This window comes from Salvelinus alpinus, chromosome 37, assembly GCF_045679555.1.
Source record: "Salvelinus alpinus chromosome 37, SLU_Salpinus.1, whole genome shotgun sequence".
NCBI lineage: Eukaryota > Metazoa > Chordata > Actinopteri > Salmoniformes > Salmonidae > Salvelinus > Salvelinus alpinus.
The window spans coordinates 16,601,008-16,615,787 of record NC_092122.1 but is presented as its reverse complement, the minus strand read 5'-3'; the positions used below and the strand labels follow the sequence as shown (position 1 = coordinate 16,615,787).

The 14,780-nt window shown below is 40.9% G+C and overlaps 1 protein-coding gene across 1 annotated transcript; it reads left to right on the top strand.

The window, feature by feature from the left end:
* The first annotated feature begins 629 nt into the window (after nt 1-629).
* Nucleotides 630-11,853, top strand: LOC139566040 (sodium-coupled neutral amino acid symporter 2-like). Its single transcript, XM_071386880.1, has 15 exons — nt 630-769; nt 1,984-2,109; nt 2,293-2,374; nt 2,485-2,600; nt 5,548-5,714; nt 6,111-6,186; nt 6,825-6,907; nt 7,254-7,312; nt 7,871-8,041; nt 8,198-8,277; nt 8,415-8,515; nt 9,147-9,271; nt 9,420-9,564; nt 9,674-9,771; nt 9,933-11,853. Exons 2-15 carry the CDS (start codon nt 1,985-1,987, stop codon nt 10,035-10,037), a joined length of 1,533 nt encoding a protein of 510 aa, XP_071242981.1. The 5' UTR covers nt 630-769; nt 1,984; the 3' UTR covers nt 10,038-11,853.
* The last annotated feature ends 2,927 nt before the right edge of the window (nt 11,854-14,780 follow it).

Genomic DNA, 14,780 nt, shown 5'->3' with positions numbered 1-14,780 from the left:
CATCAGTTCATCGTCTTGTCAATTTCATGTCCGGGAACCAAATAAAAAACTGTCCAGAAAAGGAGCCATGGCCTAATTATCGGGATATTTAAGCCAAAGGAATGTAGGCCTAGACTATTATGGGCTATAGTTTAAAGTATAGACTATTGGCTAGGCTATTTATTGTATGCTCAGTGCAACACACAGAGAAAAACTAACGAGGACACAGTGATCCAAATACATGATCATAATTTGACTTAAACTTTTTCAATGAGCAGAAATCAAGATAACTGAATGCACATTGTGAAGGGCATTCTGAACCACTCTCTTCACTGGACTGTGTATTTGTACACAAACCGCGTCATTCATTCTGGTGTGTGTAAAGTCTATGCCTGTCGCCAAGGCAAAAAGCCACTCCCCTTCCTCCTCGAGCTGATGCAATGCTGGATAGATATAAAGGTGCAGACAAACCCCTCCTCGTTTAGAACGACGTAAATTCTAGTTGCGCATCACATCATTGGCAATTTGATTTATAAAACATTTTAAAATTGAGCTTTTAAGCTATTATTATACAAGTGTATCCACATTGTAAGTTATTTTCCTATTTAATTGAGACAATTTCATTGTATCTGAAGTACATTTATTGTTACTGATACTTGGGAATTTAAAACCTCAAGGATAAATAGTGTTTAGTAGAATATTGGAGACATTCAACGGTGAAGGAATTGTTTAAATTAAAATTGCTAAGGATCGCCACTTTTTCATAGGGATTTTATTCGTCTTCTCAAAGGTAAGATTCTGTCTGCGGCGCATCTTTTACTGTCTACCAGGAAATATGCTGGGTTACCTGGTGTAGGCTAATTATCTTGTAATTCTCTAGCTATAAATTGTAATTTACAATTCTATAGGCCTAGTAAATGTATGTATTCTCTATTGTTAATAATTAAGTCTATTCTATTGGAAAATGGGTGAAATAATTAGCCTATTGTGTATTGAAATGGCGGGCCGATGTATATAATCTCTTGCATGTTATTTCCCTAGTCAATAAGCCAAGATCAGTTAGGCGCAAAGATAAAATGTATTAGGTTATAGCTTTTTATTTATATATTCTTTATAATATTTATGATGCTATGCTATAGGCCTAGGCTACACAGCGCAATGGGCCAGACTCGCAAGGATATAAATAAATAGCACTGATGCTGTAGGCTAGTGGGCTACATTCTTTCCAGAGGAATGTCGGGGCGGTAACCAAGGAAGGAATGTAATGGATTTGATGGTTGATTCTTTTCACTTATTTGGGATATTTGTAAATAAGAGACATCAACGTCCAATAAATTATGCAACCCAAATGAATGCCTGTAAGCTACAGCTGAGGATATCTAAGACAGATATAGGACTACAGCTCTGCGCAAAATGGTGCCAGCCCATAATAGACAAGCACGTGCCTTTGTTTCCATCAGTCAGTCATGGAAGAAATCTTATTAAATGGAGCCCAAAATCGAATTATTTAACAGTCCCATGTCTAAAATGTTTAAGATTAGGCTGTGCTCTATCATTTAAAACCCTAAACCAATAACACGATCTCACATTCTGTTTGAATAAACGGGATTTGTTAGTTACATATATTGGCCGATTATAATGGCAATTCTTCTTATTTATTAACACGTTGAAATTGGGGATGAAAAGGCTTGCGCAATGCTTTTGTCATTCATATTGGGTATGTGACGCTGCGCTGATGTGGATAGACGCGGATGCCGGGCGGCTGGTATTTTTCCACTGGCTCCTGGGATGAGTCAACCCCCCTTCGTCTGGTCACATGACTTCAGATTTATGAGGTAGCTGCAGCGCAATGAGTAGCCTAGTCTCTCCCTTTCCAATATTGATTATTCAACGTCCCGGGTAGAACTCACGGTACAATAAAAAAAGAGAGTGGGAATGGCGCAGGCAAGAAGTTAACAAATTAACACAAATTGCTTCACTGTTTTCCGTTTGTTTATTTTACAGCATGAAACAGGCCACTGCAAAGACAGAGATGAGTCGCTTCAGCATTTCCCCTGATGAGGATAGCAGTGTCAGTTCCAATAGTCATGAATACAGTTCCTGTCCAACCAAGAAGGTTCCTATTGACAGGTGAGGCACTGCAGCCTGCTGGGTCTGAAGATGCTCTGCAGTAGACCTATGCCTGTGTTTCTAACTGCAGAAATGTCATCAACTTGCTTATTTAAGTAGAACTTGTATTATGTTTGTTTTAAAGGCTGAATTGGAATGGGATTAGTCCATTAAATAAATGTTTTCTGCATGTTTGATTTCCAGTCAATATCCCGATATGGATGCGGAGAGTCAAAACTTCCTTCCAGACTACCACCTGGACAAGAAGAAGTATGAAACGGATTATGTAAGTGCTGTCCTGATAACATATAGGCTACCAATTTGAGACTTATGGTTTACTATGTTTTTATTTGAGGGTTTTTTCTTACTGAGTATATTTGACTTTATTCTCAACAGCATCCAGGCACCGCCTCTTTTGGGATGTCAGTCTTCAACCTGGGCAACGCTATTATGGGCAGTGGCATCCTTGGTCTTTCCTATGCCATGGCCAACACTGGCATTGCACTCTTTGTGTGAGTACTGTTCTTGTGTTCCTGTATGCCAGTGTCAGACTTGGGTTTCAATGAAATCAATTGCAGATTATTTCTACATCTGCATTGCTTGCTGTTTGAGGTTTTAGGCTGGGTTTCTGTATAAGCACTTAGTGACAGCTGCTGATGTAAAAAGGGCTGTATATATAAAAACTGTAAACTGTACTGCGGGGTCAATCAGAATGTTCACACTGTGTCATCCAATGACAATGTCTGCAGCTTGCAAGGTGTGACGAAGAGCTAGTGGTGTCTGTTTTAAAGAGGTTAACACCAATGATATATCTCAGTATTGCTGATGCTATGTATTGGCCAATGAGAGGCTTTGAAGCCACCGGTCGGCCATATTGGCAGTCCCCAGAAGGCGTAGTCCTCCATAGGAATGAATGGAATTCTACAGTATTTCAATACAAATGATCAAGGACAAAATTACATGTATTTAAGTATTTTGTTGTTGTAGTGGGGACAGTAACATTAGTACTTTCTAAAAAATTCTACTTTAAGGAAAAACATTGTATATATATTTTTTGTGCTTTTTTTATGTTTAGCTCAAATAATATACTTTCAATTATGCATTTAGGTGTCTGTTAACTCAATAAATGTGGCAAAAACAAATGTACACATTAATATGTGTATTTTATTTGATAGCTTCCAAAATATTTTTTACAATGGTGGGAGGGTGCCAAGATGAAGGCGCAGTGGCTTCAAAACAGCACCCCCTGTCAGTCAACTAGTGTATATATAAATAATTGGAATGAAAATACACATCCGCAATTGAAATGGGGCTCAGCTTTATGAATCTGGGAAGTAGGTAGTAAGAATTAGGAGCGGCAGGTAGCCTAGCGGTTAAGCGGGTTGTGCCAATAACCCAAAGTGTTCTTGTTTAAATCCCTTGGGTGAAAAATCTGTCGGTGTGCTCTTGAGCAAGACACTTAACCCTAATTGCTCCTGTGAGTTGCTTTTGGATAACAGCATCCGCTAAATAACTAAAATGGAAGTCAACATCACATTGAATAGAATGCAATATAGAATATCACTGTATGTTGCTAGTGTGGAAGATAGTTTGTGGAACTCTCTGAGTCTGAATGCACTCCGTCATATCAGAGGCAATACAGCACATTCTAAACTTAGCAGTGTGATATACCACCAGGTAGAGCACAACAAGGTCACACCTCAATATCTACCAATGTGAGGCATAGATACTGTACATACAACCTGAGCACAGCATTTATCCACAGTCTACTAGAGATGTGTCCTTGTCTAAGACAGGGCATTGGATAACCCTGAAGGGAGTTAGGGTAAGCTGGTGAGACAGCCTACAGAGATCAAAGCTTATGCTACCGCAGGGCACGGTTGCTAGTAGCCACGCAGGCCGGTGTTTACAAACAGTGGGCGTACGAGTGTGAGCGCTGGGGTTGGGTGTGTGGCGCACTAGCATCAGGGCCTTTCATTTGGGCCAGTCACTGGAAGCCGTGGGGAAGCCGCTTAACAGCGCTAATCTTTCTGCATTGGGGCAAGAGTTATATAAAGTGTAAGGTACGGGAAACGGGCCTCGCGTGAGATCATGAATGGAGCCCCCCCTGCCATTCCAGTGGACTCTTCTTCTCTCCATTACACTCATTACAATAATTTCAACCAACGTTTAACCTAAATCCAATGACATTACATTCTTTTTTGATTTCACGTTGGATTCACGTTAGTTGACAAATCAACCAAATTGAAATCAAAACTAGACGTAGAAATGACTTCTGTGCCCAGTGGGTAGCCAGTCTGAAGGGCCACTTGCTCCAACAGCTTATGAATATGAATTATGAATATAATACCTTTGATTATTTGTGTAGCGTTGTGAAATAGGAGAAATTCTGTAAAATATATATACCATACTGAAAAAAAACCTAAGCACTCAATGCAAAACACTTTATTGATTTGGCTTATGCATTTCCGCCAACATACCATCTTCAGGGTATAAAATCTTTTCTGTATTTTCACAAAGGCCTCCGTTTAAAAAAAATCTTTGTTTGCAAAAGGTTTCCACACCATGGGACTTGCAAACACTTCACCGCTGGGTAGATTCAGTATTTACAGAGTGAAAACAATTACCTTAGGGTCATCCAAGGTATATTTGGTGAGTCGGTGAAGTGCATATGACGTGATAAAATGTAGACTAAACTATTATGGGCAGAAGTGTAAATGGTGACAAGTAGCTGAGTCGAGTAATCGTCTCTATACCACTGTGTTGTGGTTCTGAAGTTGTGTGTGTGAGTGAAATGATTTGCACAAGGCCTTCATAACGTGACCATAGCTTATATCGCTTAGAGATCATTTTTCTCAGTGCACAATTGCTACTATTAATACAGTGAGACAGTGTTAGCTCTGCACGGCTTGGCTGCTAGATAGAATATCCTAACCTGGAGCCCATTGTCCAATCACATCCCTCTATCTGGATTGTGCATAGCTGTGTTGCATCAAAACTGTCCCCATGACAAGGTCTTTGCAGATCAGCTCACAGACAGAACCTATTGATCCCTGTGTTTGGGTGCTACAGTACAGTAGAGAAGGTCGCTTTTATGTTACTTCCCCAGCATCATCATGGTCAACATGAGATGTGTCCTTGCGATGGTCAAAACACATTTTCCATGTGAATTTTAGCCTTGCGTTGACCTTTGGCGTGGTTTGTCTCCACGTTCAGATGGAACCATCGGGAGATCAAGTCAAAATAATGTGTTTGAATTGGGACTGGTGAAATGCACCGAATGGAAACAAAGCTTGCACTTATATCCAATGTGCACTTATCAGTAGTCAACCGGGTTACAGGGTGTCCGTGTGGTTAATTCCAGTCGATAATAGTCCTTACCAGTCTTGCGGGCAATAGCAGTCCTTTGGCCTGGTTCCGTACCTTACTCGTGATACAATGTTCCTCTTCTCTCCACAGAATTCTCCTGGTGGCTGTGTCCATCTTCTCCCTGTACTCTGTGCACTTGCTCCTAAAGACAGCCAATGAAGGAGGGTCGCTGGTCTATGAACAGCTGGGTTACAAGGCCTTCGGCATGCCCGGGAAACTGGCTGCATCCATCTCCATCACCATGCAGAACATCGGAGGTGAGAACAAAGGGCACTTCAGTGGTCATTCAGGAAGACAGATCAAAGTCGGGGAGACAGTCTCATTGATCCACTAGGAGTTGACTATGTGGAAAAAAGTCCAAAGTCTAAATGTCAGTGATGTCACACATAGAAAAGGAAGAGCAGCCCCTTTCCCATAAACCAAATGGTTCTGTAAATGTTTACAATAAAACAAAATAAGGGTACTAGACTTTCCAATGGAACAAACATCCCTTCTGCGAACCAACAGGCCTATTCATCCTTAGTTAGTGCTACTAGAACCATTTATGTCTCAGAGATGTCTGTTTTGGAACAAAATACAGGCATGTTTTGATGCGAAGTCGCTGATTCACAATATGACTTTGACTAACCGTGACTTTGCTTTTACCTTTGCAGCCATGTCCAGCTACCTCTACATTGTGAAGTACGAGCTGCCGATCGTTATCCAAGCCTTCGTGGGAGCTAACAACGGGTAAGCAGCTTTGTCTCTAGATTCTGTGTGTCCGTTGGTGTGTGTGTGTGTCCTTTAGTCTGCTGTTACTTTGGTTTGACAAATGGCCCATGGTTGATTTTGAGAGGTCGACCCTCGAGGTGAAGTAGTGACTTTGGTGTCATTCAAAATGGCGGTGGGTTGTTTTTGAGTGCTGTGCTGGGAAGATGTGAAGAGGCCTCTTTGTCCCTCTCGGCAGAGAGAGAGAAGAGGGAGGTGGGACGGTGTGTTGTCGGCGGCCGTTCAAAGGGTCCTTTTAGAAGAGCTAGTGCTGCACAGAGACAGACCTCTGGATGAGCTCATTCAGACCAACCAACTGGCCCATCAAACATTCATGTAGTGTTGCCAGCATGTAGCTAGACCACCCTAAGTGCAGGCTGCTATTTCTGTGTGTATTGCAGACATTTTGCCTTGTTTGTATTTTACAACAACAGTCAAACGAGAAACGAACGCTACAATAGTTTTGATATAGGTCATATTTTTTCACAAAAGCTAGATAAATGCTGGGATATGAATGTGTGTAAGTGTGTGTGGGTGTAACTGTGTGTTATTATATGAAACTGTGTGGTGATATGTGTGTACAGTGTATGACATCTTCTTGTCTCTCCTGTGCGTTCCAGAGAGTGGTATGCGAACGGGGACTATCTTGTGATCTTGGTGTCAGTTGTCATCATCCTGCCACTCTCACTTCTCAGGAACCTTGGTAAGACACAATACAGAGTGTGGCACTTTACTTTGTGTGTGTGTGTGTGTACGTGTGTTGTGAAATGCAGCACTTGTGTAAAATGTTGGGAAAGGGCAGGGGATGGTGACGCACTGTGGCAACGTATGTGTGTAATAGAGGCCAGAACAGTTTGTTTACATTAGATTCCTTTTTGACTGATAAAGTTAATATATTGCCTTAGAAGATTACATTCTTATTCATTGTAATATGGTTTTAATATATGTTATAACAGGGATATTACACAGTTAGTATATTTACTATCTTACATTTCCACAGTATATGAAGTACTCAATAGTTTTTTTCTCTCTCTGTTACCTTACTTCAGGTTACCTTGGTTACACAAGTGGTTTCTCCCTGCTTTGCATGGTGTTCTTCCTGATTGTGGTGAGTCAACATCCTAAACTACTCCGCTGTTGTGGTCTTTACAGTTCAGGTTATTGTAGTGAATGGCTCACCTACAGATATGATATCTTAATTTTATCACTCTGTTGTCGAAGATAATCTTCCTCCACAGTAGGAAATGCAAATTATAGTGTATTTAAGGTTTAAAGCGGCTTCTAAAGTTTGTAATTTCCATTTTAATACTGTCAATCTTGATTTATCCTAACTAAAATGTATCAACCACATTGCCATGAATTATAATCCATACAAAAATTCAAAATTCCTGTCGCTGCAGGACTATTTTCCTGCAGTGAGAAACTGGTCAAATTAAGATAGAACACCTGAATAACTGTGACAAATTGGTTTACAATTCTGACCTGCTCACACTAGCCGGACCATAAGCAAGCATTTCAAATGACCTATCCCCTCTATTGTACGTTGCTTTCTAAAAGTAATGAGTTTTCATCTGTAATAGTTATTATATTGCCAATTAGCAATGTATGTAGCCAGTACTCTGTACCTTTTGTATGGGAGTCTAAATGGGCTTGGTTTCTTTTCCAGGTGATCTATAAGAAGTTCCAGATCCCGTGCCCTTTCATTCCTAACATGGATGTGATACTGAACGAGACGGTTAGCAAGGTCCTGAACAACACGGTGGGCTTCCTCAACACCACCACCGTCGTCTACAATGAGGACGTCTGCACACCCAAATACTTTGTCTTCAACTCTCAGGTGAGAAATGGACAGATATGTTGAATGGTAAAAATCGATAAATAGAAAGAGAACTACTTAATGGATGTCCAAGTGTTTTCGTACCTGTATTAGTTTTGTTTGTGTCTGTGTGCATGTGTCAAATGCCTAACGTTCTTGTCTAACGCTCTCCTTCAGACTGTGTATGCTGTTCCTATCCTGACGTTCGCCTTTGTCTGCCACCCCGCCGTCCTGCCCATGTACGAGGAGCTTAAAGAGTGAGTCTATCGCTGTTTACCCAGCTGCCACATAGAAGTGCACAATCACACACACACACACACACAGTTTATATCTGTAGTACTACAGAGAAAAGAACAGTGGTTCTGTGTTGTCTAAACCTCCTCTTCTTTCCCAGTCGTTCCCGTAGAAAGATGCAGGGCGTGGCCAACATGTCTTTCCTGGCCATGTTCATCATGTACCTGCTGGCTGCTCTCTTCGGATATCTGACCTTCAACGGTGAGCCACCCCTCCCCCCTTAGAAACGTATTCATCCATTTTTTAACAGTCGGATACAAAACTAGTTTGAGAAGGAAACAGTCCGTTTCGGGCTCATACAACCAGTTGTTATGCAAGTACTGTCCCCCGTGAGAAAACAAGACACAGAATCAGCTGTCCAATACACCAATGATCCTGTATATTTGTTATGGCAAGGACATCGCAGCAGGTGTCCAGCCATGTTCCAGACTTCCCTAAATGTATGGCTACGCAATGGCCCTAGTTAGCCAGGACGACATGACATGATGAAAATGAATGAACGAGGGTGTGAAAGTTACGCACAACCTTGAATAATCTTAGCTGTATTCCAATTGATCTCCCAATCTCCGTTTGATTTGGCTGGACAAGTAACAGGCAGGTTACAAAGACATTTCTGAACGAACACCAATAATACAGCAAAATGAGTGAATGTTACCGTAGGGGTTATTATAGAGCATTGCTGACCAGGGTTCGATACCCAGTTGGTCATACATGGGCCCTGTGTCTGGATATCTGAATATTTGAAAGGTGTGGAAGTGAATTGAATATGTGGCTTTATAAGTGAGAAGGAACCAAGCATAAATTAAATGACCATATTGGATTGGCTTTACAGTGCATGTGGAGTCCGAACTTCTGCACACCTACTCCAAGGTCTACAAGTCTGACGTGATCCTACTCATCGTTCGTCTGGCCGTGCTGACAGCTGTCACCCTGACTGTCCCTGTGGTGCTGTTTCCCGTAAGCCCCACATCTATCTGTCTGGCTGGCAGCTTGTCTCTCTGTCCATCCAGCTGTCCTTCTATCCATCCATCCAAAACTTGTGAGCATTGTCAAGTTCGGTATTGCCACCATGTTGACCTTGGTCCCCCGTCTCTGTCTGTCGTAGATCCGCACGTCGGTCAACCAGCTGCTGTGTGCCTCCAAGGAGTTCAGCTGGATCCGCCACACCATCATCACCATGGTTCTGCTGGCCAGCACAAACTGTCTGGTCATCTTCGTCCCCTCCATCAGAGACATCTTTGGCTTCATCGGTGAGTGAATGTGTTCAGTTGGTCAGGTGTAGTTCACAGAATCTAGAAATTATAATAGAGAAAGAAAAGAGGTGAACATCCCCACTGAGCCTGTCATCTTCCTCCTCAGGTGCATCTGCGGCAGCCATGTTGATCTTCATCCTGCCCTCGGCCTTCTATATTAAACTGGTCAAGAAGGAGCCCATGAAGTCTGTGCAGAAAATCGGGGTAAGAAACCATCCCGCTCATTTTTATCCATGCAATTGATGTGTTTGTGGGTGTTGTGGTCTGTGACTCCTGGCAAGGAGCATCAATCATAGAGTGGAGAAGAAAGCCTTGTTGTGTTTGTTGTGCTAAGCCCGACCGTCTTGTCCTCCCTCTCTCTCCAGGCATCCATCTTCCTGTGCAGTGGTTTCTTCGTCATGATCGGCAGCTTGACCCTCATCACCCTTGACTGGATCAGCAACGCCTCACAAGCCGCCGACGGACACTAGGATACCTCATCCACCAGGGGGGGCACCACACCATCCGCAGCTCAGCCGCTAAACATCTGACCGCTAAGACTGCTACCCAAGAAGAAGAAAATGACCTCACATACAACATGTTCGGCTTTGAACTCTAAGCAAGAGACTATACCATTCCAATGAGAATGTACTGAACTTTGTACAGTATGCAGTTAAGCCACACAGGTGGTGATTTTCTTTTTTCCTTTCGTTGTGCTTTCTTTGTTTTGTTTCCCGTTTTGGACTTTTTCTCTTTTTTTGTAATTCTGGTACAGTTGAAAATTTTGATGGTGCCTCAAACAGGGATTGTGTAGTTGTAGAGTTCCAATGCAGCTCATATTCAGGTACTGCGTGTGAGCTCAGCTTTTTGGGCACAGCGACAACTTTTCTCAACCAGGGCCGCACGCAACCGCGGACATCCTGGAATCCCAGAACTCATTAGAGGTGAAGAACGTGACAGCAGACTCTACTCGAGGTGAATAATTTAGTGTTCAACTTCTTATTTTTTTAAAACATTGGCAAAAAAGGTATTTGTAATATGTGTTTATATATTTAAAAAGCACTTAATGTTCAGCACACTTGTGAGGAAATTGTATGTTCACGGACTACTAGACCGCTTATCAGTATTTGTACCAAGGCTGTGTGACCTAGCTAGTGGTGTCGGCTTAACTTGTAAAATGCTTAGTATGAATCAATGAAACCTGCCTTCTCAAAACCCCACACTGGAAGTTACAAAATATCTCTTAGGAGAAATCTCTTTTAAAAGAAATGTATTACGCATTATAATGTATTGAAGACCTTGTTCAAATCTAGCACAGCGATGACACTACTGCTTGTAGATGGGGCATGCTCCCTGTCAAATCCCCCGGATGCTAAGGGGAGGGGGACGTTACACTTTTTTCTTTACGAAAGAAATTATTGAATTTGACCACATGCGTGGTTGTAATGTACCTGTTTAACTTGCAAAAATAGTTTGTATTATGGCGGTTTTGAGACCACACATAACCAAACGTCACATCAACGTTACATAATAGCTTCCATGCAGAACTGAGGGAAGGCGGAGGAATGTCGTGTGAGCTGCTCAGTGTATCTGTCAAAATGTCAGTGTTTTTCTAACGGTTGGCAGCTTCTCCTTATTAAACATAACCGTAGGTACAAAAAAAAAAAAAAGATTGATAAGGATAGTGTAATGTTGGCTTGTCACCTCGTCACAAACACGAGGCGAGCGGCTCACTGCTTCCAATGTTAACCTCACACATCATCCAAACTGTTATTGTCCTGCGATTATTTATGGAAGAACATGAAATCAATGTAATTTTATCTATTTTACTATATTTATATATTGTACATATATGTATATATATATATCTATGAGTTGAACTACTGTATATATGCTATGTTTTGTTTAACCTTCTATTGGCATTTCACTAAAAACTATAAAAATAGCTGGTGAATTTGGTCTTTATCAATTTACCCCCCTATGATTAATGGAGCTGTTAAATTTCATTTCTGGAACCATAGTGAGAGTTTTCCCTCTTCCACTTGCTGTAATTCTGAAAGACCATGTTTAAAGTGGAACCTACCAAAGCATAGTGGCAGTGGTCTTTGTGTAACACAGTTCTATTTGTGACCCTGATAACCTGTTCTCACATGCTTTATGCACGTGTCTTGGTTAGAGAGTATGTGAGCCATCTCTTGACCTCAGGAGCAAAGAGGGCATCGCCCACCAGTGTTACACTCTTGTTTCAATGAAACACTATGTACATCATGTAATTATTGTCAAAATAAAGTAAAAGATAACCCCACACATTGTCAGGTCTTTGTGTCAGTTCTATTTTGCAGACCAGCTGATTTTGGTGTGCTTTTGCAGGGAGCCCACCGTATGTTGGGAAAGTGATGGCAACTCCTGAGACAAAGAACTGAACCCCCTCTATTTTGATGAATAAACTGCACAAAAACACAATTTCAGGAGAGAATATTACATTGTCTAAATATTGTGGTGGGAAATTATGAATTTTTCAAATGTTGCATGAATTAGATATATAGTCCAGAATCATAAGTCCACAAGTGTATGGACAGTGAAGTATTACTCCAGCAATTTGAGATCAAATGATGAATATGAGGTGACAGGAGGACACAACCTTATTCTAGACATGATGTTGAAGTAGTGCTGTTGATTGGATTTGAACAGCCAAATATGTATAAGACACATCTTTACTCTGCCTTGCTGAAATAAATAAAAGCACAACTCAATGGACCGAACTATGCAAATGGCCTCATTAACCATGTTTCCATCCACCCTTTGAAGAAAGAAAATCACAACAGCTGTGATAGAAACAAGAAGTTTCAATACAATTTTATAAATGTTGAGAGATAATTTGTTAGTTCGACATAGTGGAATCTTTTTATGACTTTAAATTTAATTACGTGAGAAAAGGCTGTGGAAACGTCTTTATGCGCAAATATTGATGTAATAACAATCATTCACTGAACTCTAAACCTCAACTAAATCTTGTAATGAATAATGTTGAAATTTAGCAAGTTGAGGAGACTAAACTGCTTGGTGTAACCCAGGAGGGTAAACTGTCATGGTCAAAACATATTGATGCAACAGTAGCTAAAATGGGAAGAGGTCTGTCCGTATTAAAGCGCTGCTCTGCTTTCTTGACACCACTATCAACAAAACAAGTCCTACAGGACCTAGTTTGGTCATACCTGACTACTGTCCAGTCATATAGTCAAGTGCCACAAAGAGGGCCATAGGCAAATTACAATTGGCCCAGAACAGAGCAGCACGGCTGGCCCTTAAATGTACACGGAGAGCTAACATTAATAATATTCATGTCAATCTCTCCTGGCTCAAAATAGAGAAGAGATTGACTTTATCACTTGTATTTGTGAGAAGTATTGACATGTTGAATGCACTGAGCTGTCTGTTTAAATGACCAGCACACAGCTCAGACACCCATGCATACCCCACAGGACATGCCACCAGAGGCCTCTTCACAGTCCCCAAGGCCAGAACAGACTATGGGAAACGCACAGTGCTACATAGAGCCATGACTAACTACATGGAACTCTATTCCACATCAAGTAACTCATGCAAGCAGTAAAATCAGATTTAAAAAAACAAACAGATTAAACTACATCTTATGGAACAGCACAGACTGTGAAGAGCCACACACACAGGCACAGACACACGCATACACACACACGCTAACACACGTACTCTACACACATTACATATGGATTTTGTATTGTAGATATGTTGTAGTAGTGTGTATTAATGTGTGTATATGTAAATTGCCTTAATATTGCTGCAGCTGCAAATGGATATCCATAATAAAATACAAATATTGAAATCAACTTGGAGTCAGGCGATGACATGGTGTGTGGTCCTCCCACTATGAAATAAATTCTGATGAACTTCACAGGGTGGTGAAAGTGCACGGACCAGTATGAGTTTGATGCTCCTTTCCAATAAATATTGAGGGTCTTATTCTGGTGACATGATGATCGATGCTTGACTGCCGTTTGACAAATAAAAATATTCTCGCTCTTATCATTAATAATCTCATCTTGTATTGTAGACTATCCTACCTGCTGAGCCTACCCGCACAGTATCTGCAAGCTGTTTAGCTAAAGGGCATGTGCCAAGACCAGACTAGGCACATTTGCTATTTAATGCAACACTTTTTGTGCAAAAACTATTGGTAGAGATGCAAAAGCGATGGAAACACATTGAACATAAATTTTTTATTGGGTACATGAAAACTTAAGCAAAAAATGTACATTTTGTTGCACTATGTCAACATGCACTGATTTTTATCCGCAAGGAATTCATTTGGTGGAAACACACCACTGGTGGGAAAATTTGAATATTTTATTTATGCATATTTTAGAATATTCGCATGAAAATATGTCGCCAATTGGATGGAAACCTAGCTATTTGAAATTATTTCTGTAAATGAAACTAAATCACTGTGACAGTCAAGTGGGGTCATTTACCTTGAAATTGCATAATAACACTACAAAACCAACCACAAGGCCATACGATCAAACCCAATCCCTTTATGGGTTGTCCCTGCCAGTGCGTTCCAGACACAGTATTTTATTTTGGGAGCCCTAAACCAGATTTTGTTTAGTCCCCCCACCTCGCAGCAAAAGATTTTAGTGGCCCCCCTCGTGACGGTGGAGAGAAAAATGTACATCTACACATTTTGCCATGGGGCGTATAGAAAATAATAAATTGCCATAGGGTGGAGAGATATTTTGGCAGTTTTAAAGCAATATTTCGACAACTTTAGTAATGACTTATGCCATGTTAATATGATAGCTGAGTGAGAATGACTAACAAAATCAATGGGTGCCTCCTGTATTCAGCCATGATTACTACAAGTTTAGATAGCTGGCTAACTACCAATGAAAAAATTGTTAGCTGACATGGCTAATTGAGTGACTGTCAGTAGCTGGATTTCCGTCCAATTGGCGACAGATTTTCATGCGAATCTTCTAAAATCTGCATAAAAACAATATGTGCTTTTTCCCACCAGAGATGTTTCCATCAAATTGACTTGCTGTAGATAAAAGTCTGTGAGTGATGACGTATTGCACATAAAATACCTTGTGTGGTTAAATTCTCACGTACCAAATAAAAAATACAAGTTAAATGGGTTTCCATCGCATTTTCAACTCTACTGATTGTTTTCTCACAAAAAAACTCTGGTATTGGCA